We start from the raw sequence: 22,270 nt of genomic DNA on the forward strand, positions 1-22,270 counted from the left end.
TTCCTTTCCATTGCTTTGTGTAGATAAGGGCTGCATTAAAATGGAATTACTAAAAATGTAAAAGCAAAGTGCATCTTTTTCTCCCATTGAAATGTAGTTTTGAACCTCTGTTTCCCTTGAGGCGATGATTGACTAAAGGACTCTTCGTGTTAATTGTATCACTGATCTTGCTTTGTTAAGAGACTGAGATTTATACAGACTGGAGAAAAAGGATCGAGTGGACAGTAAGATGCACTTTTGCACTTTCTAACCAATCCCACCTCCAAAGCATCTGCGGATGCCTCCGTTTTACGGACACCAACAGCTGGCTGATGGGCTTGTTTGAAGTCAGCGTTGGATCTCTTGTCTTTTTCTTTTCAAAATCAACATAGCTGGAGGAAGGGAGATGACATTGCAAACTTCAGCCCCGGGGATAGTGACATCCCCAGCATCCAGAAACATCAAGGTAGAAGCATGAGCAGAGTGCGATCCCTGAGACATGGTCATTGGCTGCTCGGGATTGTTCGGTGGCAGCTCCTTTGTGTTTTTCTGAGTTAGCTGCTTGTCCTTTGTCAGAGTCAGTTGGGCCCCCCTCTCTGAGCCCTGTCTGTAGATGTTTCTCTCTCTGGCTCTCATCAGAGAAACCCTAATCTCAAGCTTTGAACCTCTTTGGAGCTCCTAATGCAGGGGGTGAAGGCAAAATGGCTGACATGGAACCCCTCACTCCAGAGCACCCATACCTCTGGTTAGAGCCTGTTCCTGGGAGGTGCTGTTGCCCTACAGGCCTGGGCAGCTGTAGTTAGTTATCTTTCAGGGGGTCTGACTATGCCACTGATTTGTAAGCAAAACCTCCTTGCCCTGCCTGGCTTCTCCGTTCCCACGCAGATGCATGCCAGTGACATTTACCTCAGGATCAGTGGTTTATATTGGATCTAAGTTGAATAAGTGGTGTGCTGGTTTGCCTGTTTTAGCAAAGGACGAAGAGCCTGGATTTCTCAGGGCTTTTCAGGGATCTGCAACTGATTGCACTGTGTGGCCTTGGGCAAATAACTTAACCTCGCATGCCTCTCCTCCAGTAAAAAAGAGTCTGACAGTATTTGCTTTCTTCCCAAAGGTGCTAAGAGGCTTAATTCGTTAATGTCTGCAAAATGCCCTGAGACCCCTTAATAGCAGGTACTTTATTGTGTGTAGATCCATTACTTTGTTTACCCCTTTTTGTATAAGCCATCCACTTGAAAGGGTAAACAGTCCCACAGTGGCGTGGTTTCTGAAGGCTCGCAGGTAATGGATGGCGTTGGAGTCCCTAAAATAGCCTCAGACTTGGAAAAAACTTCATTTAGTGGAACACTAACCGTGTTAAAAGAGGATCTTTTTCTCAACTGCTGCCTCTTGGTTTTCCACAGGCCTGTTGATTATAAAAGGAGCATGGTACATTTGCAGAACTGCCACAGCTCACGCCTTGAGCTGCTTGCTCTAGCAAGACCTTTGGTCTGAGGGAGCATCCTGATGAAAATCCACATTATTCTCCTCCACCTTCTGGCCTCAGCAGAATGAATGGGACTTGAGCACACTTTAGAGCGGTGGGTGGGTACCGAAGGCCCAGGATGTAGCCCCCAGCTTGCCTGGATCTGTTTTCCGAGGCTCAGTGCTCTCCCTCAACCCCCAGCACTGGGGTGCCTGTGCTGGTGCTCCAGCCCCGCCCCCACTGCCTGTGGGGCTGGAGCACACAAAATGTCCTAGCCTGGGCCCCCGTAGGCTCCGTTGTGTGAGGGGGAATGTGGAGAGTCTGCCCACAAAAGCCCATGATCCCATCTACATGTTTTGTTCATCCTAAGGTGCTGCAAGACTATTTGTTGTTTTTTAAGTTTTTCCAGTTCAACTAACTTGGCTTCCGCTCTGAAGCTTTTTCTCCTTCTCAGTCGGGGGCCACATCAGTGAGGGTTTGTTTGTTGGGTTTTTTGTTTGTTTTGATTTGGGTTTTTTTTTTGCTTGTCACGTGTGTGTGGCCCCCAACTGATTTTTCTGTGGGTCATTGGCTCCCGACCCAAGAAAGGTTCCCTTCCCCAGGTTCCCTTCCCTTCCCGCATGCATAGCCATAGGCACTCCCCAAGCTAAAGGCTTTTAGTTTTGTGTCATATCACTGTGTTCTCTAGGGACTAGTCTGTGCTAACGGGGAAAGTTGACTTAAGAGATGCAACTCCAGCTACGTTAATTACATAGCTGGAGTCGAAGTATCTTAAATCACGTTTTGACAATGTCCGCACAGCGGGAGGTTGACAAGAGCGCATGTCCCCATCGAATTCCCTTACTCCTTGTGAGGAGCAGGACTTTTCAGTTTAGAAAAGAGGAGACTGAGGGGGGATATGATAGAGGTCTATAAAATCATGAGTGGTGTGGAGAGGGCCGATAAAGAAAAGTTATTTATCAGTTCCCTAAATAGAAGAACTAGAGGACACCAAATGAAATGAATGGGGAGCAGGTTTAAAACTAATAAAAGAAAGTTCTTCTTCACACAGCGTGTAGTCAACCTGTGGAACTCCTTGCCAGAGGAGGCTGTGAAGGTGAGGACTATAATAGAGTTTAAACAGAAGCTAGATAGTTTCATGGAGGTTAGGTCCATAAAAGGCTACTAGCCAGGGGATAAAATGGTGTCCTTGGCGTCTGTCTGTCAGAGGCTGGAGAGGGATGGCAGGAGACAAATCGCTTGATCATTGTCTTCGGTCTACCCTCTCTGGGGCACCTAGTGCTGGCCACTGTCGGCAGACAGGATACTGGGCTAGATGGACCTTTGGTCTGACCCAGTACGGCCGTTCTTATGTTCTTATGTTCTTATGACTACCGGCACCAACAGGAGCACCTTCTCAGTTCAAATTAGTGGGTCTTCATTAGACCCATTAACTCGAACCCCAGAAGATCGACTGTGGCAATGATGATCTTCTCCGTAGCGTAGACAAGCCGGATCCAAGATTCAGTTGCTACCCCAGACAGCAGCAATAAACACAAAGTAATGTAAGTCATTCTTTAAAGGGATTTCTTTGCCATTGTCAGATCAGTCTGTTACACACTGGTTGGTTAAAAGCATTTTCGGAAAAGCGCGTCTAGATTGGCAGGATGCTTTTCTACAAAAGCACTTTTGTGGAAAAGCGTCCGTGGCCAATCTAGACACGGTTTTCCGCAAAAAAGCCCTGATCGCCTTTTTCACGATCGGGGCTTTTTTGAGGAAAACAGTACTATGCTGTCTACACTGGAAAGGGATAACAAGTGGAGTTCCGCAAGGGTCTGTTTTGGGACCCATACTGTTCAATATCTTCATCAATGATGTAGATATTGGGATAGAGAGTAAGCTTATTAAGTTTGCAGATGATACCAAACTGGGTGGGTTGCAACTTCTTTGGAGGATAGGGACATAATTCAAAATGACCTTAGCAAGTTAGAGAAATGGGCAGAGGTAAACAGGATGAAGTTTAATAAAGAGAAATGTAAAGTGCTCCACTTAGGAAGGAACAATCAGTTCCATACATACAAGATGGGAACCTTTTTCTAGCCGGCCTGCTCTTCTGAAGGAGACACAAGGTGAGGTGGAAGGTGTTTTAGAAAATTATTTTTTGCTCATTATGCAAAAAAAAATGTATTCAACACAAATTTCCCTTGAAGCACATTCGTGTCCTTGAAGATAATCAGTGCCTGCCTCTGTCTAAAACCCGATCCTTGCTCCCTTCCTGGGATTTTCAGCTTAGGCTATGTCTAGACTTCAGGCTTCTTTCAGAAGAAGCTTTTCAGGAAGAGATATTCTAAAAAAACTTCTTCCGAAAGAGAGCATCCACTCTGCCAAAACGCATCGGAAAAGTAATCTACTTTTTCAACAGATAACATCTACACTGAATGGACGCTCTCTCGCATGTAAGCTGTGATTGCTATGGACGGAATGGCCACAAGGGCACCTGTGCTTTTTCCTCTTTCCTCTTCTTGTGAAAGAACTCCCTCTTCCCCATCAAGACACGCCTTTTTCCAAAAAAACTCTTTCACAAAAAGACTTCTTCCTTGTAGAAAGAGGTTTACCGATGTCGGAAAACCCCCTGGCTGTGTCTAGACTGGCAAGTTTTTCCACAAAAGCAGCTGCTTTTGCGGAAAAACTTGCCAGCTGTCTACACTGACCGCTTGAATTTCTGCAAGAACACTGACGATCTCATGTAAGAAACCAGTGCTTCTTGCGGAAATACTATGCTGCTCCTATTCGGGCAAAAGTCCTTTTGCGCAAAAGGGCCAGTGTAGACAGCTCAGATTTGTTTTGCGCAAAAGCGCATCTAGATTGGCATGGATGTTTTTCCGCTAAAGCACTTTTTGCGGAAAAGCATCCGTGCCAATCTAGATGCTCTTTTCCACAAATGCTTTTAACGGAAAACTTTTCCGTTAAAAGCATTTGCGGAAAATCATGCCAGGCTAGATGTAGCCGTTCGGTTCTTTTGATTGTTTTTTTTCAAAAGAACACAATTGCAGTGTGGACATAATTGAAGTTTTTTTCAGAAAAACGAATGTTTTTCCAAAAGAACTGCAGTATTGATATACCTTTAGGGACTTACACCAATTCTTCATCCTTTCTTTATCTCATGCTGGAAGCGTAGATGGTTTTTGGCTGGGAAGAAGGCAGTTGCCAGTCTGCGTGTTGTTAATAACCACTGACCAGATCAGCTCAGGCAAGTGTGGACAGGTAACAGAGTCATTTCCCTAATCAAATGAGGCAACACAGTAGACAACTCCTTTACAAGTAGCTGTTGACTAGGTATGGCTTTCACTCTGTGTTGCAAACATACCCATCTGGGTATGATCTTAGCTTCTATAAACCTACCTATGAGTAACATCATTGTCCTTCACTCAGTTACCACGGTGATTTGTTTCCCCAATTGCCTCAGCTCCAGATCACCCTCTTGCCTCTATTTCTGAATATCTCCTGCTAGAGGTTTATCCCTGCTTCAGCGTGGTGGAGAACTTTTTAAAGACACCGCCTCCCCCTTTTCTTTTGCCTGCTGGAATACACCATTTCATACCAAACAAGCCAGCATTATCAAACTCTTTTTGCATGGCAGAGACTTTCCTAGACTCCCTCTGTTAAGGGCTTTATCCCACCACTGAGTTCTGGGTTCGAGCCCCGCACACACCGGGAGCAACTAACACAAGTGACACTTGGTTCTGACACTGATCAGTGGGGTTCTAAGTTAAATATACGAAGTCTGGTAGTTATTTGTATCTGTTCTGCTCTATTGAAGGCAGCAGGGAGGTACATGTAACACAATGGATTGCCTTGATTATATACAAGCGAAATGACTCATTGTTCTAGTCCTCATATTCCACTGCTAATGGCTGTTGAGAAATGCAGCCCCATGAGCTGCCTTGAAGTAATTGAGCATAATTGTCTTTTTAAACCGTATGTGTGAAAACATCCCCCTGTAAATGGCGAGTGCTGCTGAAACTTCCTTGGAGGGAGGCGGAAATGAGAGGCGGAAGTGGGGGTGGAGGTGTCACCCGCACACCTAGGCTATGTCTACACTGTCGTGATCTTGCGCCAGAGATATGCAAATGAGGCTAAGTGTGGAATATCGCCGAGCCTCATTTGGATATCTAATGAGCCGCCATTTTTGCAGAAGAGGCTCTTGCGCCTGTCTACACTGCCTGTCTACACTGCCCCTTTGTGCACAAGAAAAACCCTCTTGCGCAATGCCGTTCTTCCCGAAAATAATCAGCGTAGCGGCATTGCGCAAGAGAGTTTTTCTTGCAAGTGTAGACAGCTCCTTCTGGCACAAGAGCCTCTTCCGCAAAAATGGTGGCTCATTAGATATGCAAATGAGGCTTGGCGATATTCCATGGTTAACCTCATTTGCATATCTCTGGTGCAAGATCGCGCCAGTGTAGACATAGCCCTAGTATGGTTACTGAGCAATGCAAGTGGTACCTAGGCCACAGCAACAGTCAAGACCAAGAGACCTCTACAGCATGGGCTGGGAGCCTGCTGGCTTTTAGCTCAGAGGGTAGAAGCTCTTATACTAAGCTTCAGAGGGCCCAGGTTCAAATCCACCTGGTTGACAGTTACATGAATTAGTAGTTGATTGCCTATAAAGCAATTCATTATTTCAGGCCAAGCACCCAGAAGTGAACTAAAGGGAGACCACCAGCTATTGTAGCTTTTAGTCTGGTGACCGCTCCAGAAAAATCTGTGGGGGCAGAAAAGAAACCCAGATGTGAAACACAGGAAGGGAAAATCACTGAAAACAGCTTCCCTGCCATCCTCTTTGCCATCTGGTGACTCCAAACCAGAATTAGGTGATAGTGCTGAGAAAGCAGAACCTGAAAGTGAAACTGACTAGTTTCGCCAATGTCTAAGCCAGAGGTAGGGAACCCTTTTTTGGGTCCAGGACCACTGACCCACAGAAAAATCAGTTGGGGGCCACATACAAGTGAAAACCCAAAACCAAAAAAACGCTCTTCATTGATCTGGCACCCTGACTGCGAAGGAGAAAGACACTCCCCACAATAACCTCACACGCCAAAGCCTAGAGGGGCCCAACCTAGTAGATTTCTGTGTGCACCAGCCCATTGGGAGGGGAGGGCTAGCGCACCAAAGCGGGCTCCCCAATACTGTGGGGATCCCTGATCCTCAGGGGCAAGATCCAGGCAATCTGGGAGCCACATCCAGCCCCCGGGATTTAGTTTCCCCATCCCTGGTCTAAATTGAGATATTTTAAAAAAAATCCAAATGTGCCAATGGGGAAAATGCTACATGTTTAAATTCCTCTCAATATGACTAAATTGGGGCCTGATTAGAAACTGGGGCAAGGGATTGGTTTGATGTGGCCTGTGCCCAAGAAAAAGAGGCAAAGCAGCAAGCAGGTCTGCCTTCCCCAAACCATGCTTGCCGGGAAAGGAATGCTCCTGCAGATAAATTATCAGTACTGCCTTACGTTCTTCCTCCTCTAGTCATTGGCAGTCGTAAGGCAAGACATATGGGGCCAGAGGCATCCAGCAGCAGCAGTTCTGGCAATGTAACTATGTGACTTGTCCAGCACAGGCAGGCTATTCAATACAGCACACAAAATATAGAGTGACCAGGGTTCTCTCTAATTTTTTTCCATCTGTGAGCGGAATAAATTTTGTTTTGTGCACTGAGGCATGTATGGATGTGCACCCTCAGTGGAGACACATGCTGCCAGCTGTGGATGCTCTGCTAATCAGCTGGGCAGCACCTAAATCAATCCTGGGGGGCCGCTGAAGCACTCAGCTAAGAGGGAACACTGATAGTGACCATAGTTCCCTCTAAGCTGTGCACAGAGGAAATTTCTACCCTGCCCACCTCCTAAGCAGAGCTGTGCAGCTGCGTGGCAGGAGGTAAGTGGCTACTTGGGTGGCGGGTAAACAGCTGCTCCCGTGGCCAGGGCCGTAGGAGCCACTTGGCAGGTGGGCAGCTGCTCCAGCCAGCTGGCCACGGCGGGAGGAACTGTGTGGCAGGTGGGTTGCTGACACCAGGGTTGGAGGCCACAGGCAGGTGGGCAGACGGGAGGAGTCTCAAGCGGGCAGGAGGGATGCTGCCGCTGGAGGTTGGGATTGAAGAGTTTCTTCATTCCTATTATTAAAACAGAGAAGGGAAAGATACCAAAAAAACAAACAAAAAAAAAAAACGCTCCAAGTTGAGAACAGATCCTGGATGTTAAACCCTTTTGCTGTATATGCCAGAGGAATGGATCACTGACCAAAAATCCACGCCATGAGCAAGTCTGGAGCTAAGAGTTGTACTGTGTCTTTTATTGCAGGCTTGACACGTGGGAGGTATTGTGTATGGTGAGCTGGAGGAGAGAAGGTGGGACTATTGCAGTTTGCTTTTATTTGTGCCCAGCTCTGCTGATGTCTTCCTGTGTGACTGCAGGCAATTTATTGATTACTTCGTGCCTCAGTTTCCCTGTGTATAACATAGGGACATTGTGCCTGAAAAGCATCACAGAAGGTTTGGGATGCCTTGTTTGTTTAATGTGGGCAAAGTGATATAAGACTGCTAGTGCCAAGGGCACTTTTATCCTGCCTGCCCCTGGGGTGGCCTAGGACTAGAACCTGCCCTCCCCACCCCAGGAAAATAACCTATCCCCTAGGCCATGCTGGAACCTGCCCTACTACCATACTCTCAGGGTGCCCTTTATCCCGCCTCTCGCTGGGGGGAAGGGTAGACCCGGGACTAGAACAGTTATCTGCTACATTGAGTGCCTGATCTCATTTTAGTAGGTCAAGCTCTGGGCTTCCTCCGCATTGCCAAAGCACTAGATGTACGTCCGCACCACCCCTGCCCTTAGCTTCACGCCCTCACGCCCCCTTGCCCGGAGCTGCAAGGAACCATGGCAGGGGAATTCTCCCATGAATGGGCACCACAGCAGCACACATCTGAACAAGCGCATGTGACTTCATTGCGGTGCACAAGACAAAACTCACTCTGCTCCTGGATGGATGATCTTAGAGAGAGCACTGATAGTGACCATGTGATCGTGTGATCATTATGTATGACAGCATCAATGTTTGCTCGGTACATCCCGGACAGATACAAGCCACATCCTGCAAAACTTCTTGCATGCCTCTGGGATCGGTTTCCCCCTTTCATAGCTTGCATTGATATCACTGGAGACTGAGGGACCACTGAAGGCTCCTGTGCATTGTGTCATGCCCTTCCAAGCTTGGCAAAGAGGAGGTTTGGTGGAACAATCCTTTCCCAAGAGATCAGGGCAGTCTCTGAATGATCAACCCCAGTCCCTGATAGGGATGTAATAGTGTAGTCGATTAACTGATAAGCAAAAACGTATTGGTGAATGCTATAGACTGCATGCATTCCCCTGCTCCCCCCCGCCAGTAAATTTTTAGCAGGCTGGCCGGCCACTCAGCTCAGTCCTGGCTTGCACCAGGTCTGGGACCTTCCCCCACTGTCGCTCTGCATGTAAAGTGTATTAGGAGCCGGGGGCAGGCAGCCTGGCTCAGTTCCAGCTTGCACAGGGTCCACAGTCTCAGACACTCCCTCAGACAGAGGCTGCTGCCACCCTGTGCTGCTGCTTCTGTATCAGAGGCAGCAGTGCAGGGCAACAGGCAGCCGGCCTGCGAGGGGAGCTGGTTTTTAAACACAGATCGGCTCCCACCTGGCACACAGTGCTGCTGCTTCTGATACAGAGGCAGCAGTGCAGAGTAGCAAGGGGCTCCTTGGGACTGGGGCTGGAATGTACTAGCTGCCCGCCCCACCCATGGGGACTATAGAATAGTCGAGGAACCAACAAGAATGAACGAGATTAATCGACTGTTCAAGTAGCTAGTATTTAACATCCCTAGTCCCTGATAGTTGCCTGCCGATTGCCATGCCTTAGAAAGGAGAATAGCAGCAGATGTGCAACAAGCCATTAGCTGCAGTTTGGAGGTGGCTTTTCAGCATTCGCAGCTTCGTTCTGCATTTCTGACTAAGAAAAACACTAGAGCTGTATCTTAAAAATGAGGATTTCTGTCAAGTGCCTTCATTTCAAAGATTTCTGTTACCCAGCACTGTTAAAGAAGATGAGTCAATCTTTTGCCTGCAAAAGAAAATTCTTGGAGGGTGCCTGTTTATTCTCCTTTCTTGTGAGGACACAGTAGAGTAACTGTTAAGCCCCCATTAGACAGGCGGCAAAAATGCTTCTACTGTATCAGGCCAGCTCTCCACTCCACCACTGAAAGTACGTCTGCTGTGGAACCTTGAATACTTTCCACCCCGTCCTTTAGCTTAACTCCTTTCAGCGTGGTTGGCAGGCAAGTTGTTTTTATGTAGTCTCTCGCCTCCGCTGGCAGCCCAGCTGACGCAGTATCCAGATAGGCATGTGATGCTGAGTTCAAGGAGTTTAGATTGAAATGCAGATCAGATCTTCAGATCCCCTTCCTGACTTGCCAGGATGTAAATAGAGATTTTTAAGGCAGTTTTTCTGTAGCTGAACCTAAAGGACCACATTCTCTGCTGGTGCAAATCCACAAAGCTCCCTTGAAGTCAAAGCTACGCTCTTATCACACCTGGGACTGTTAAGTCCTCCTTACAAATGAGCGTGGAGTCAATGGAACTGCGCTGATTTACACCAGCTACGGATCTGGGCCAAGCCCTGAAGAATTGTAGGTTTATTTTGGGATGACTGAGAAATGCTGCACATGGTGGAAGCAAGTTACAGGGAGTGTTTAGTTAAATTGGTTTTTGGAACAATAACCTAATATTTTAAAAGCTCCAGTTATACAGAAATGATGAAAATTGGGGAGCAAGGCTGAGGAAGACCTCTGAAATCTTCAGATAGTCTTGAATCAAGAAATTTTCTCTCTGTGTCTAATAGAGATGCAGTCCGGCCTTTCAATTTTTACATCTGATCGCAGCTACAAATGTGGACTGCACCATCATTATAGACCAGATAATATTTCCTACCAAAGGACTACTGTATAGTATATTTATTAGGGCCCTGCTGATAGCATTTCTCTTAGCTACCATAACTTTAGAACAAAGACACATGGCCATAAATCTGAATAGTCCAGGGTGATGTGGAGAAAGAAACTGATGAATTTTCCACGTGTCCGACAACTTTCTTGCTGTAACTTTTGGGGTAAGTCTGTGGATTTAATTAATCAGCGCAGGTGTTCTGTGCCTTCCGAGGCCACTTTATCCTTCCATCAAAGATGAAACATGCTTCTCAAATGAATAAAAAATAGGGCCGCAAATGATGACAAGTGAGAGCAATTTAGGCTCCTTTCTCAGAACCTGAGCAATGCACCCTTCTAGCCACCTCTGACTGTAAACGCAGTTGGCATCTTGCTGTTGCGCTTTCAGTAAATAGTTCCAACCCGGTCCCCAGTCTGTGTGTACAGTTGTTCAGGAACAGTGCTGCTGTTCCCAGTGTTGGGGATGGCATAGATCTAGATGCTGCCAAGCTCTGTAAAGTCTCATTTGTGTTACAAGGCTAGTTTTCCTTGGTGCTTCCTATAATCTCCTGGAGTTCAAAGAGCGCTTAGCTGCTTGTCTTTGTCAAAACCCCTGTTGGAGATCTTTTATGTTGAAGATGTAGGATTTCTGTGAATGACTTTGATTATTTATTCATTCCTCTTCTCTGCTGCGTGGTAGCGCTGATATCATGAAGACCCCTGTCTTTGCGCTGCTCATGGTCTGAAATTCATGGAGATTTAGTTCCTTTGAAATAGTTTTAAAAGGGAAGGAAAAGTTTTTGAAGTCTCTTTTTTTTCTCTCTCTCTCTTTCCCTCAATAGTTCCACAGCACGTTTTTCCAGCCTTCCATGCTCCTTTGCCAATTGACATGCGTCACCAGGAAGGAAGATACCATTACGAACCCCACTCCATCCATGCGATTCATGGGTAAGTCTTGCATCTCTGCTGTTAAAACACTTCCATCTAGCCTCCTTTGGTTTTTTGTAGTGATACTAGGATTTGAGTGTGAAGCGCCAGGTAATGGTTCAAAGACAGGGCTGTTTAATAGGGAACTCAGGTTTTATTCCTAGAAATGCTAGCTGTAGCTTTAGTCAAGTCAGTTAACCACCCTGTGCCTCATTTTCCCCAAGTGATTATAGTATTTACCCATCTGTCTGGCGTGCATGAGGTTAATTAGAGTGTGTACAGTGCTTTAAGATCCAGGGATTGGACAGCAAAGTGCTATTACATCATTATTCAGTTGAGCTCATAGGAGCAGGAACACACTTCTTGGTGTTTTTTCACTCTGTAATGTTCCTGAGACCTATCTGACTAGATCTTGGCTAAAACCCCTTCTTTGGCTTCTCAATCTGAGTGGCCTTATGGTAGCACTTCCTGCTGACAGTCCCTTTAAAAATGAATTGAAATGCTGTTTGCCTGCCATATTCAGTTCACGAGGCTGTTGGCATCACCAGCTATACAAGTACAGACTTTCAGGTAGCTGTGAGGTAGATACGGCTAGGCAAGGCTAACTTCGTTTCGGGTTTGGCCTCCTGTGTTTCTCCTTTTTTCAGGGTGTTGCCTGAGCCAGAAAATTTCCAGTGGGTGGCTCAGGCAGCAGGATCCTATGTAAATGGCTCATGACTCACGGTCACAGCGCTACCCTGGCAAGGGCAGAGCTGCAAGCCCTTTTATATAGCCGCAGCAACCCAGGGTGGCTTCCAGGCGACGCGGTAGCGGTGGGACCAAGAACCACAAGTCCTTTTCTGTGTTTTTAATTCAAAGTCTCTGGCCCCAGACAATTCGGAGCAGGGAGGGACGCTAGTCCTTAGCCCCGCCCCTTCCACTCCAGGCTCCGCCCCCTTCCTGGGGGTGGAGATAGCCTTTGACCAAGTAGCAAAATTCATTCAAGGCCCACCCCTGCAAAAATTATTGCCCACCCCTAGCTAAGCTAGTGAAAGAAGCAGATAAGGGACATGTGTTATAGAATCATAGAGCTGGAAGAGACCTCAGAAGGTCATCAAGTCCGGCCCCCTGGCCAAAGCAGGACCAATCCCAACTAAATCAACCCAGCCAGGGCTTTGTCAAGCCGAGACTTAAAAACCTCTAGGGATGGAGATTCCACCCCTCCCTAGGTAACCCATTCCAGTGCTTCCCCACCCTCCTAGTGAAATAGTTTTTCCTAATATCCAACCTAGACCTCTCCCACTGTAACTTGAGACCATTGCTCCTCGTTCTGCCATCCGTCACTACTGAGAACAGCCTCTCTGCATCCTCTTTGGAACCTCCCTTCAGGAAGTTGAAGGCTGCTCTCAAATCTCCCCTCACTCTTCTCTTCTACAGACTAAACAAACCCAAATCCCTCAGTCTCTCTTCATAGGTCATGCGCTCCAGCCCCCTCATCATTTTGTGCTCCTTACATCCCATCAGTTGTTGAAGAGAAATGGTGAGTCAGTGACTAGCTCAGGACTCAGTAGACTCTGGAACCTTTTTTTAAAAGTGTCATCACATTAGCTATCATCCAGTCATGTGGTACAGGGGCCGGTTTAAAGCAATACGTTACATACTTCAGTCACAGCTCTGCAATTTCATGTCTGAGCTCTTTCAGAGCTGTTTATCAGCCTGTTCCAAAACCTCTTCTGTTGGCATCTCAGCCTGGGACAAGTCCTTAGATTTGTCATCTAAGAAGAATGGCTTAGGTGTGGGAAACTCCCTTTCATCCAAGACCAGATGCAAAGAATTCATTTTGCTTCTTTGCATCTACCTTGTCTTCCTTGTATGCCTCTTTAGCGCCTCGAGCTTCCACGGTCTCACTGATTGTTTGGCAGGCTTCCTCCTTCAGAAAATATTGCTATTAGTTCTTGTGTCTCTTGATAATTGTTCTTCAAATTCTTTTTTCCCTTGTCTAATTATACTTTTACTCTTGACTTGCCAGAGTTTGTTCCTTTCCGTTTTCTTCACTCAGATTTGACTTCTTGTTTTTGAAGGGGTCTTTTTGTCTCTAACCACCTCTTTACTTTGTAGTATTTTTTTTCTTTTGGTTTGGTTTATTCCGCCTCTATTCTCATGTTTTTAAAAAGTGCCCATGCTACTTGCAAGCATTTCACTCGTGTGACTTACTTTTAATTTCCAGTTAACTGACATCTTTGTGGGGTAGTTTCCCCTTTTAGACGTGAACTGTTACTCTGATGGGTTTCTTTGGCGTTGTCCTCATTACAAGAATGCTACATTTAATTACATAATGATTGTTATTACCAAGCAGGTCAGCTATATTCACTTCTTCGGCCAGTCCTTCTGCGTCATTTATGACTAAGTCAACAATTGCCTTTACCCTTGTGGGTTCTAGGATTAGCTGCTCTAAGAAGCAGCCATTAATGGTGTCTAAAAATATTATCTCTGCATCCCATCCTGAGGTTACATGTTCCCCCAGTCAATATGGGGATAGCTGAAATCCCCCATTATTGGGTTTTCGATTTTGGTAGTCTGTCTTGACTCTCCATCCTGGTCAGGTAGTCAGCAGTATGTTTCTATGGCAGTACTTTTATTATTGAAGACTAGGCAAGTAGCTATATGTTTTGACCCAGATTATACTTTCAGATCTGGGTTTCTAATATCTGGTGTTTGTCATAACTTAGGTTGCTATTGACTCCAAGCATTAGTATGGTTTCCTTTTCCACAGGCCTGCCCTTTCTCCAACAGACCACAAGACCACATCTCTCCTCCTGGAGCTACTTTGACTGGCTCGGCTGTCACCTAGCAATCTCCTTTGGCATCATTTTTAGGGTGTGTCCAGTTTGCCCCTTTCTCATTCAGGATTTTTATGGGACATTCAGTCATCTCACTCCCCCTGCTCCTGCCTTTTTAGGCAACAGCTGCTATGTCCGCTCTGCCTTAAATCCAGGCAAGTTTTCTTCCTGGGTGGGGAGAGGGGGCACGCCTGGAAAGCGGCCCAGAACTTGCCAGCTTGGTCTTGCAAGTTGATTATTAGGGGGAATAAGAGTGAATCTGTCAGCATTGTATTCGTCAGATGATTCCCAGTGACGGGAATCCCGAGGGTATGTCTAGACTGCATCCCTCTGTCGGCAGGTCGACATTGCAAATGAGGCAGGGATTTAAATATCCCACACCTAATTTGCATTAAAATGGCCGCCGCATTTTGCCGACTCAGCACTTTGTCGGCATAAAGTGGAGGTCTAGAGGGGGATCTGTTGAGAAAGAAAGCCTTTTTCGACAGATCCTGTAAACCTCCTAGACTGCCGCGTTTTTGCAATGTCGACCTGCCTAATCTGCATCCCTCTGCCGACAGAGGGATGCAGTCTCGACATACCCAGAGTGTCTGCTGGCCAGCAAGTTAGATGTTCAGTTCACCCATCCTGGAGTGCAGATCTATTGCTAATGGCCACATTCCCAAAGCAGAGAACCAGTAGAGACTTGTTAATATTTAGGGTAACAAGTTGTATGAACAGAACTGGATGCTCAAAGCGAAAGCCCTTTTTCATTTATGATCCTTTAGCTCATCAATACCCAGTGCAGAGCAACTTCTCGAATAATGTTTTGAATATTGGACACAAAGAGCTTGACTGTAGGTCTCAGAAGAGGAAAGTCGCTCTCCCTTTGAAAGTCCAGCCATATTAACCCCTCATTTGGAGCCTGCTTTAAAGAGCTACCTCTATGAATGGCGAAGCGCCGAAGGTCAACAGCAGACCACTGCTATGCAAGTGCAAAGGTTCACTGTTGGGTACCACATTATTGAGGAAGTCCTCCAGACTGGAAAATAAAATGGACCTCTGTTTTATTTGCGTGCTTAGATACCACTGGATGTACTCAGAACTGCTTATCTCTCTGTGATAGGCTTTAGTTTGCTAACAGCTCGTAAGAGCTTTTTCTTTTTGCTTGAGTGCCAGAGGCCTGGCTGTGGGAGGGACAAGAGAATGCGAGTTCCATTTAAGCTGTTACCGTGAAGTTCTAAGTGGCCGTGGAGCGCTTGCTGCACAAACGTAGTGGTGAAATTCCTGCTCGCTTCTTGGTTTTATTCCATGTGTTTTACTTTCTTGCATCTTCAGCCTCATCGCCTTGTTGCCTCTATTCTCCAGTCTCCTTTCCTGTCTTTCACGCTCTTCTTTCCCTTCGCTTACACATCCTCTTCTATGCCTCTTCTCTCCTCCCCTGTCTTCTGCGGAGAATGTCACTTCTTCTCATCAGTACACGGCAATTAAAGAAAATGTCCAAAGCTAAGACTGTCCAAACTAGAGTATCATGGGGTGGGCTGATCCTGAACAATTGCACATTTACCATACAGGTTGGACCTCCCTGGTCTGGAACCCTCGGGATCTGACTGGTCCCGAATGAGGGACTTTGCTGGACCAGTGAAGGGCATTACTGGCCCCCTACCACTATCCTAGTAAGGCTCCTAGCCCCACTGTCGCACTGGCAGACACTGGCTCTCTTCCTGCTGGATGCATAGCTGCTGGGGCTCTCTGGTCCTGGAACATCCTTGATCTTGCCAGATCATGGATGTTGCCAAACCAGATAGTCCCGGTTTAGATGCAGTCTAGACATACCCAGGGTGCATACCCAGTCTAGACATATCCATAGGTTCAACCTATGCATGGGTTAACTTGACTCTGCTAGCATAGTTTAGACTATAGATATCTATAGTTAGCCTGGTGCTAGGGAAAGACAATATAATTTTTGTAAGTTGCATATACATTTTTCCCCTCTAGAAAAATACCGTGTATGCTAGGAAGAAAAATTGAGTCACTGAGCTTTGGTTTTATGATTAATGTGATCTGAGCTTGACAGAGGTTCCCCAATTCATCAAGACCATATTCTAGCTGTCTGCTTTCTTGCTGGTACCAAATGTATCTAATTACACGAACATTGCACAGCAAATTAGATGTAGTCTCATTTGTTGTCAGCTGTGGCGTCTTATTATTTGCCTTCTGGTTTGTGTCAAAGGTTTGTTTCCCAATTGCTCAAAGTGACATTGCTATACATTCCTCTTTATCATTGTTTGCATATAACCTAATGAGAACACCAGTTATTTTATCATAGTTGTCGGATAGTAATCAGCAGGCTTCTGTCTCGTAGGACGGGGCATAGAGGACAGTCAAATATGCAGGACTCTTTGTTTGAGACCTAAAATAAAAACTTGACGTGTAGAAAGACTGGTGAGTAATAAAAGAACTGCGTGTTCGCTCTGCGTGCCCGTTATTCAAGTGCTCAGAAGAGTTGCTTGTTTTATATTTCTTGTTGGGTATATTGGCATTTCAGTCATGACAAATAGCTGTGGGGTGTTCTTTGATGTCATCCTATTTATTAAACACCAAATACATGGACCCAGTTGCCTAACAAGACAAGCCCAGGTATCACCTGAGAAAATGCTCCGGGTGATCCAAGTTGCACCTCTTAGGCCAAAGCAATATTTAGTTGGTCTTTAGGACATTCAACTTTTCCATCCCCCTTCCCTTATTTTTGCTTTGGTTCATAGTATACAAGCTGTGCCATCCATGAAAATACAGACACTCCACAAGTTACGAACATCTGCACAAACAATCAGAAGCCCACCTGCAGCCGGGGAGCAAGCAAGAGGCGCAGGTGGTGGTGAGTGGCGTATGTGCTGGCTAGAGGACTCAAGAAGAGCAGGGGACAGTCGCACAGCCAGCAGGTTGGGAAAAAGCAGCGCTTTGAAGGGGAAACCACTGCTTCTCTCCGGCCACTGCCTGCACAGCCGTCACCTGCTCCTCCAGAGTCCTCCGGCCCAGGCTCGCACCACTCGCTGCCTCCTTGTTCTCCACCTACCTCTTTATCCTCCTCTAATTAAACCTGCCTTTCCTCAAACACCAACTTTCAAAGTTAAATTTAAAAAAAACAACTATTTCTACTATTTTTCATTGGGAATATGCAAAGTTTCAGCTACTTTCTGGATTAACTAGGCCTTTATGGGCTAGCCTGATAACCTAACTACGATTTATAAAAACTTAAATAACAACAAATGGTCTAGTGGCACCTTAAAGACTAATAAAATATGTAGATGGTATCATGAGCTTTTGTGGGTACAACCCACTTCTTCAGATGAAAGTGGGTTGTACCCACAAAAGCTCATGATACCATCTGCATGTTTTGTTAGTTTTTAAGGTGCTGTTAGACTATACTTTTTTTTTTTTTTTTTTTTTTTTTTTTAGTTTTTCCAGCTGCACTCTAACTCAGCTACCCCTCTGAATACTAGTTATAACATTATTTTTTTTCTGGAAAATACATTCAATGTTCCAAACAACAGACTTACAAACAAACTTGTGGAACACAACCCATTCGTAAGTTGGAGACTTCCTGTGGTCATTGGAGGCAGACAGTGTCAGCTGCAACCAGATGGGTTTTGGCACAATCACAACATCTGCTTGGATAATGCAGAAAAGTCTCACTTTTGGTCACTTTCTGTTCTGAGATTGGCAAGTATGTGACATCCTTAACTAAGCTTCTTCCCTCTGTTGTTGCCTTGAGAAACTGTGGCTACAATGGGAGAACTCAATTTGCCTCATTTCATACCAATGAGAACATTGTGGTATCGAGATGTCTTCTTGGATTCTAATGCCGTTGGGTTTATGTAGATACGGATAAAGGAGAGAGAGACAAAGGAAACTCCCCATGAAAAGCAGAGGTAGTAGGGATGATCAAGTGGAGAACAAGATGTAAATAGAGCACAGATTGAAAAACAGGTGGGGACAGTAAAAAGAGGAACAAAGGGGGGAAAGAAATTATACAAGTGAAAACAAATGTATTATATATAGCATATTACTTCTAAACCCAACCTCAGAATAATATTTAAGGTTGCAAAATCAAGTGCTCAAAAGTTAAGAAATGCCAACTTAAGGTTGCTTATGCAACCTTAATTCTACTTCTTATGCATGTGAACTTTCAGGTGCTACTAGACTATTCGTTGTTTAAGTTTTTCCTGTTACAGATTAACTTAGCTACTGCTCTGAAGCTTTAATTATACAGTCATGCTATTTTCCCCACAACACTCCCATCTCATTCAGCGCACAGGATGGATGAATTATGAGGATGGGTTCCCTACACAAAATATTGAGTAATTGATTGGAATTTCTTTCTGCACTTTTCATCACAGTTTGCTATAAGCAGAACAAAGTCTCAATTGACGGGTCAAGTAAAACTTTCAGACTGGTGTTCGGCTGAGCCAAGTGACTTTCCTTGATGCATTAGAACAGGGGACTGCAAAAAGGGGAATACTGTGTATTTTAGCTGGATTCTTCATACGACTTTATAAAAGCTTACTTCAGTAGGGCCCAATGGTGCGATCCTTAATCTCGGCAGTATCCCCATTTGCATGAATGGAACAACTCATGTCAAGTTGGCAGGATCGTGTCCTTAAATGGAGTAAAATTGCTTCCAGAGACAGCAGGTGATTATTAGTAGCCTCTTTTTATCTCCATGTCTACACTTCCTTAGCTTTCCTGTTTCTCAAAAAAATCCAGCCAAAATCCCTAACTCAGCTAAAAAAAAGTCTGGCAATGCAAGAGCCCTTAGGGCTAACCCTTGTAAGCAGCATGCTTAGGCTTGACTCAGCAAGACACTTTTTAACAGTATCTCCTACAGAGGTTACAGCCCCGTCAGCTGCTGGGTAGGGTAACAAACAAAAGCAGCGTTGTTTTTATGCTAGCGTTCTAGTGGCTTTTCAGGATGTAGTTCTGACATTATTTATTTTTAAAGAATTGTTTTTACACACACACACACACACACACACACACACACACACACACACACACCCCTACACACATGTAAGTTCATAGAATCCCAAGACCCAATTCACCACTGGTGTAAATGTGTGAAATACCCTTCGTTTCGGTGATTTGTACTAGTGCTTTTGTCTGGCTTACTTTTAAATGTCTCAGTTTCCTGGGAGCTGAAGTTTCCCCTGGCATTCAACTTCAAATTTTTCTCTACCTCTGATCCCAGTTCTCTTTAGTTTTACTCTCTGCCCTTTTTACTATGGCAAATGATTCTGCCTCCTGGATACTTCGAACATTTTTCCAAAATCAGGCCCCAAACTCCCTAGAAATATAGATCTATTTATAGGCAGAGCTGGCAGCATTGCCCATAATTAAGCTTCTCATTATAAGATCCTATTTCCAGTCACTTGTAACTTTGCTGAACTTTAACCATTTGGGCTGAAATTTTCCATGGTGAGTGTCTGCCTAAGGCTGCTTTCTTGTTTCAGCCACAATGTCTTAGCCACCTGCAAGAACAAGATAGGGCGGAAATGTGTTTTGCAGTGTTAGGAAAAAAAGGTTACAACCATTTCTGGAGAAGCTCCATGATTTGGAGCAGGGACTTGACATTTGGCAAGTGGTTTGGGCCACCTTGGTGAAAAATTGTCCACGTGTCACCCAGTCATAAGCCTTGGAAAAACCTCAGTTCATGCATGCTCAGCAGTTGTGTCAGAGTTCGGCAGCTCCGTTCTCTGAAGACTCCGTCCGCGACGAGCATGCCCCGCCCCAGGATTGAAGGGACTTTCCCTGCAGTCACTGTTGCTCCTGCTGCTGGTACCCAGGTAGCATGGGAAAAGAAGCTGCCTCACTTGAGTGCAAATGAGACCAGAGCCAGCTGGACAGAGGCTGGTGGAGAGTAGATCGGGACATGGTGCCCATGGGCTGATCGGCAGTTGAAGTTTGGAGGACTGAGATTGGATGTGGCACTCGTGGGCAAGAACTAACTCGTCTAAGAGGCTGGGATGAAGGCCGTGAAAGAGGAAGGTTGAAATTTGCTCAGGGAGTCCAGAGCAGGCACCTGGGATGGTCTGGGCAAAGAAATGGATAGGGTTGGGGGAAGGGAGAGACTGGGATGAAGGGTAGGGAGCAGTCCAGGATTAGAAAGCAGCAAGGAGGCTGAAAGACCCAATCCATCCAACCCAGAAAGTGTCTGCCTTTGAGAGAGAGGGCAGCCTTCATCCTGGGCGCAGGCAGATTTCTTCTTTAAAAAAAGGGAGACTCCTTCCTTAAGGTCACTTTTTTTAGACACAGGCGCGCCAGTCAATTTACCTCATCACGTCGGTGCCAGTAAAATGTGTCCTTAGCTACAGGAGGAGCAAGGCTTTGGCACAGTCTGATTGATGGTACTGTGCTGCTTTGGAGATAGAGAGCGCTCCCTCCGGAGTCAAAGCAAACAGCTGCCCGGAGACACATTTTTATGTATTTTGCAACTTCATTACTTGGAGCAAATGGAGAGGTGGCGCATTTGGAAAGCAGTTCTGGCTGCTTGTATGGAGTTTGCTCCGTCTGCTTATTCCTTGCTTCCCTCTCTCCCCGTCCGCCCCTTGTGCTTCTACTCCCCTTTCCTTCCCTAGACTGGAAGACTAAAAAGATCAGTAATGGATTGTGCAGGCACTTTCCCTCTAGGATGCTGGTTCAAACCCACCCCAAATCTGTAATTACTAACAGCTATTACCCTCTGATGCCTCAGTGGTGATGCTTGGGAAGGGATTTAGGGAACGTTAATCCAGCTCTCACTGTAAAACATGTTTGGACACCTGGTCCATTTTCAAGAGATTAAACAGTCCGGTTACTGCATTGCAGCTGATTGCGCATTTGGAGAATCAACTTCATCTCGCTGTGCCTCAGTTTCTAACTCTCTAAGGCGGGGGGGAACCTTTCTAATGCTATTTGGGAGCCAAGATGAAATGTGAGAGATGCCCACTGACTACTGCTGCATGAGCCTGCCCTCTCTAGAAGGGGGCTGTGGAGAGCTGGGTTGGGGCACATTCACGGGGCCGTATGAGGGAAGCGTCCATGGAGCCACACAGACCAGGCACGTGCAGTTCCCCCCGGCTTCAGTAGCCGCATTGTGTGTTCAGAGCTTGTAAACATATTAAGCCATTGGAATCCAGAGCTGGCTTCTCTGGCACCTTTCACCAGCACGGAAGTAATATGAAATTAGGAGCGAGAGATGGTGGCTGCTCCCATGGCAGCGAGGGAGTTTGTACAGCTTCTCTGTTGGTATAACGAGTTTCCCGCCTGAAAACATACATCAGCCCCTCTTCTAAGGTCTATTCACAATGTTCCAACTTTGTATCATACATATCAATGGAGTTATACGATGAATGTCCTTAATTTGGAGGGGCAATTTCTTCACACTCTGTGTGCACTAAACATCTCCGTGGAAACTTTCAAAGCGGTCTAGGGGATTTAGACACATTGTACAACAATGTTAATGGAAAATGTCTCTTGAAATCTGAGTGCCTTGAACGTCTCAGTCATAAACTGGAAATCCAAACAAATTGGAAAGCGCGTTGTGTCAAAGTCACTAAACCATAAAGCAAGGTGCAAACCTTGTAGACTGGACCAGATCCATAGGTATCATAAATTGACTTTGCTCCAGTGAGGCTGGTGGATTTCTGTTGTTTATCTGAAACCCTGTGTAGAGTGTAGAGAAGACTGGAAAAAAGTGTAGAGAAGACTGGAAAAAAGACTCAGCAGGGACACTGGTTAGGGTGAGAAAAGATGAGGTGTTTCCTTTTGCCAAGTCTACACATTCTGTCCTCCACAGCATTCTCCACCAGTGGCCCGGTGGGAGGTACTGAGAGATAAAACCGAATGGCAGGAATGTTGGCTTACGACCCTGGAATGAAAATTCAGCATTTCTGTGCTTTGCATGGACATCAGATATTTAAATCTGCGTCCAAAAGTTCCCCACAGAAAATAGTGCCTTCCTCCTGGAACGATGAAGAATTGAGTCAACTCTACTGGGATTAGAACATGTGGTTTGAAGGATTCTAGGTATTTCAAACTCATACTAAGACCACCCAGATGGCTGGGGCAAAAATTAAAAACAAAAAAAAAAG

General features: G+C 45.7%; 1 protein-coding gene across 6 annotated transcripts in view; it reads left to right on the forward strand.

Moving 5' to 3' along the window:
- GLI2 (GLI family zinc finger 2) overlaps positions 1-22,270 on the forward strand; it is a 276,156-nt gene that overhangs the window by 170,254 nt on the left and 83,632 nt on the right. For 5 of the 6 annotated variants that reach the window (XM_075933075.2, XM_075933077.2, XM_075933073.2 and 2 more), the window contains one exon: positions 11,259-11,364. The exons of the other annotated variant lie outside the window; for it this stretch is intronic. In XM_075933075.2, coding sequence (XP_075789190.2) covers positions 11,259-11,364 — 106 coding nt within the window. The remainder of the gene's footprint in view (positions 1-11,258; positions 11,365-22,270) is intronic. 6 annotated transcript variants of the gene reach the window in all.

This window comes from Pelodiscus sinensis, chromosome 7 (assembly GCF_052426305.1).
Source record: "Pelodiscus sinensis isolate ZL-2025 chromosome 7, ASM5242630v1, whole genome shotgun sequence".
Lineage (NCBI taxonomy): Eukaryota > Metazoa > Chordata > Testudines > Trionychidae > Pelodiscus > Pelodiscus sinensis.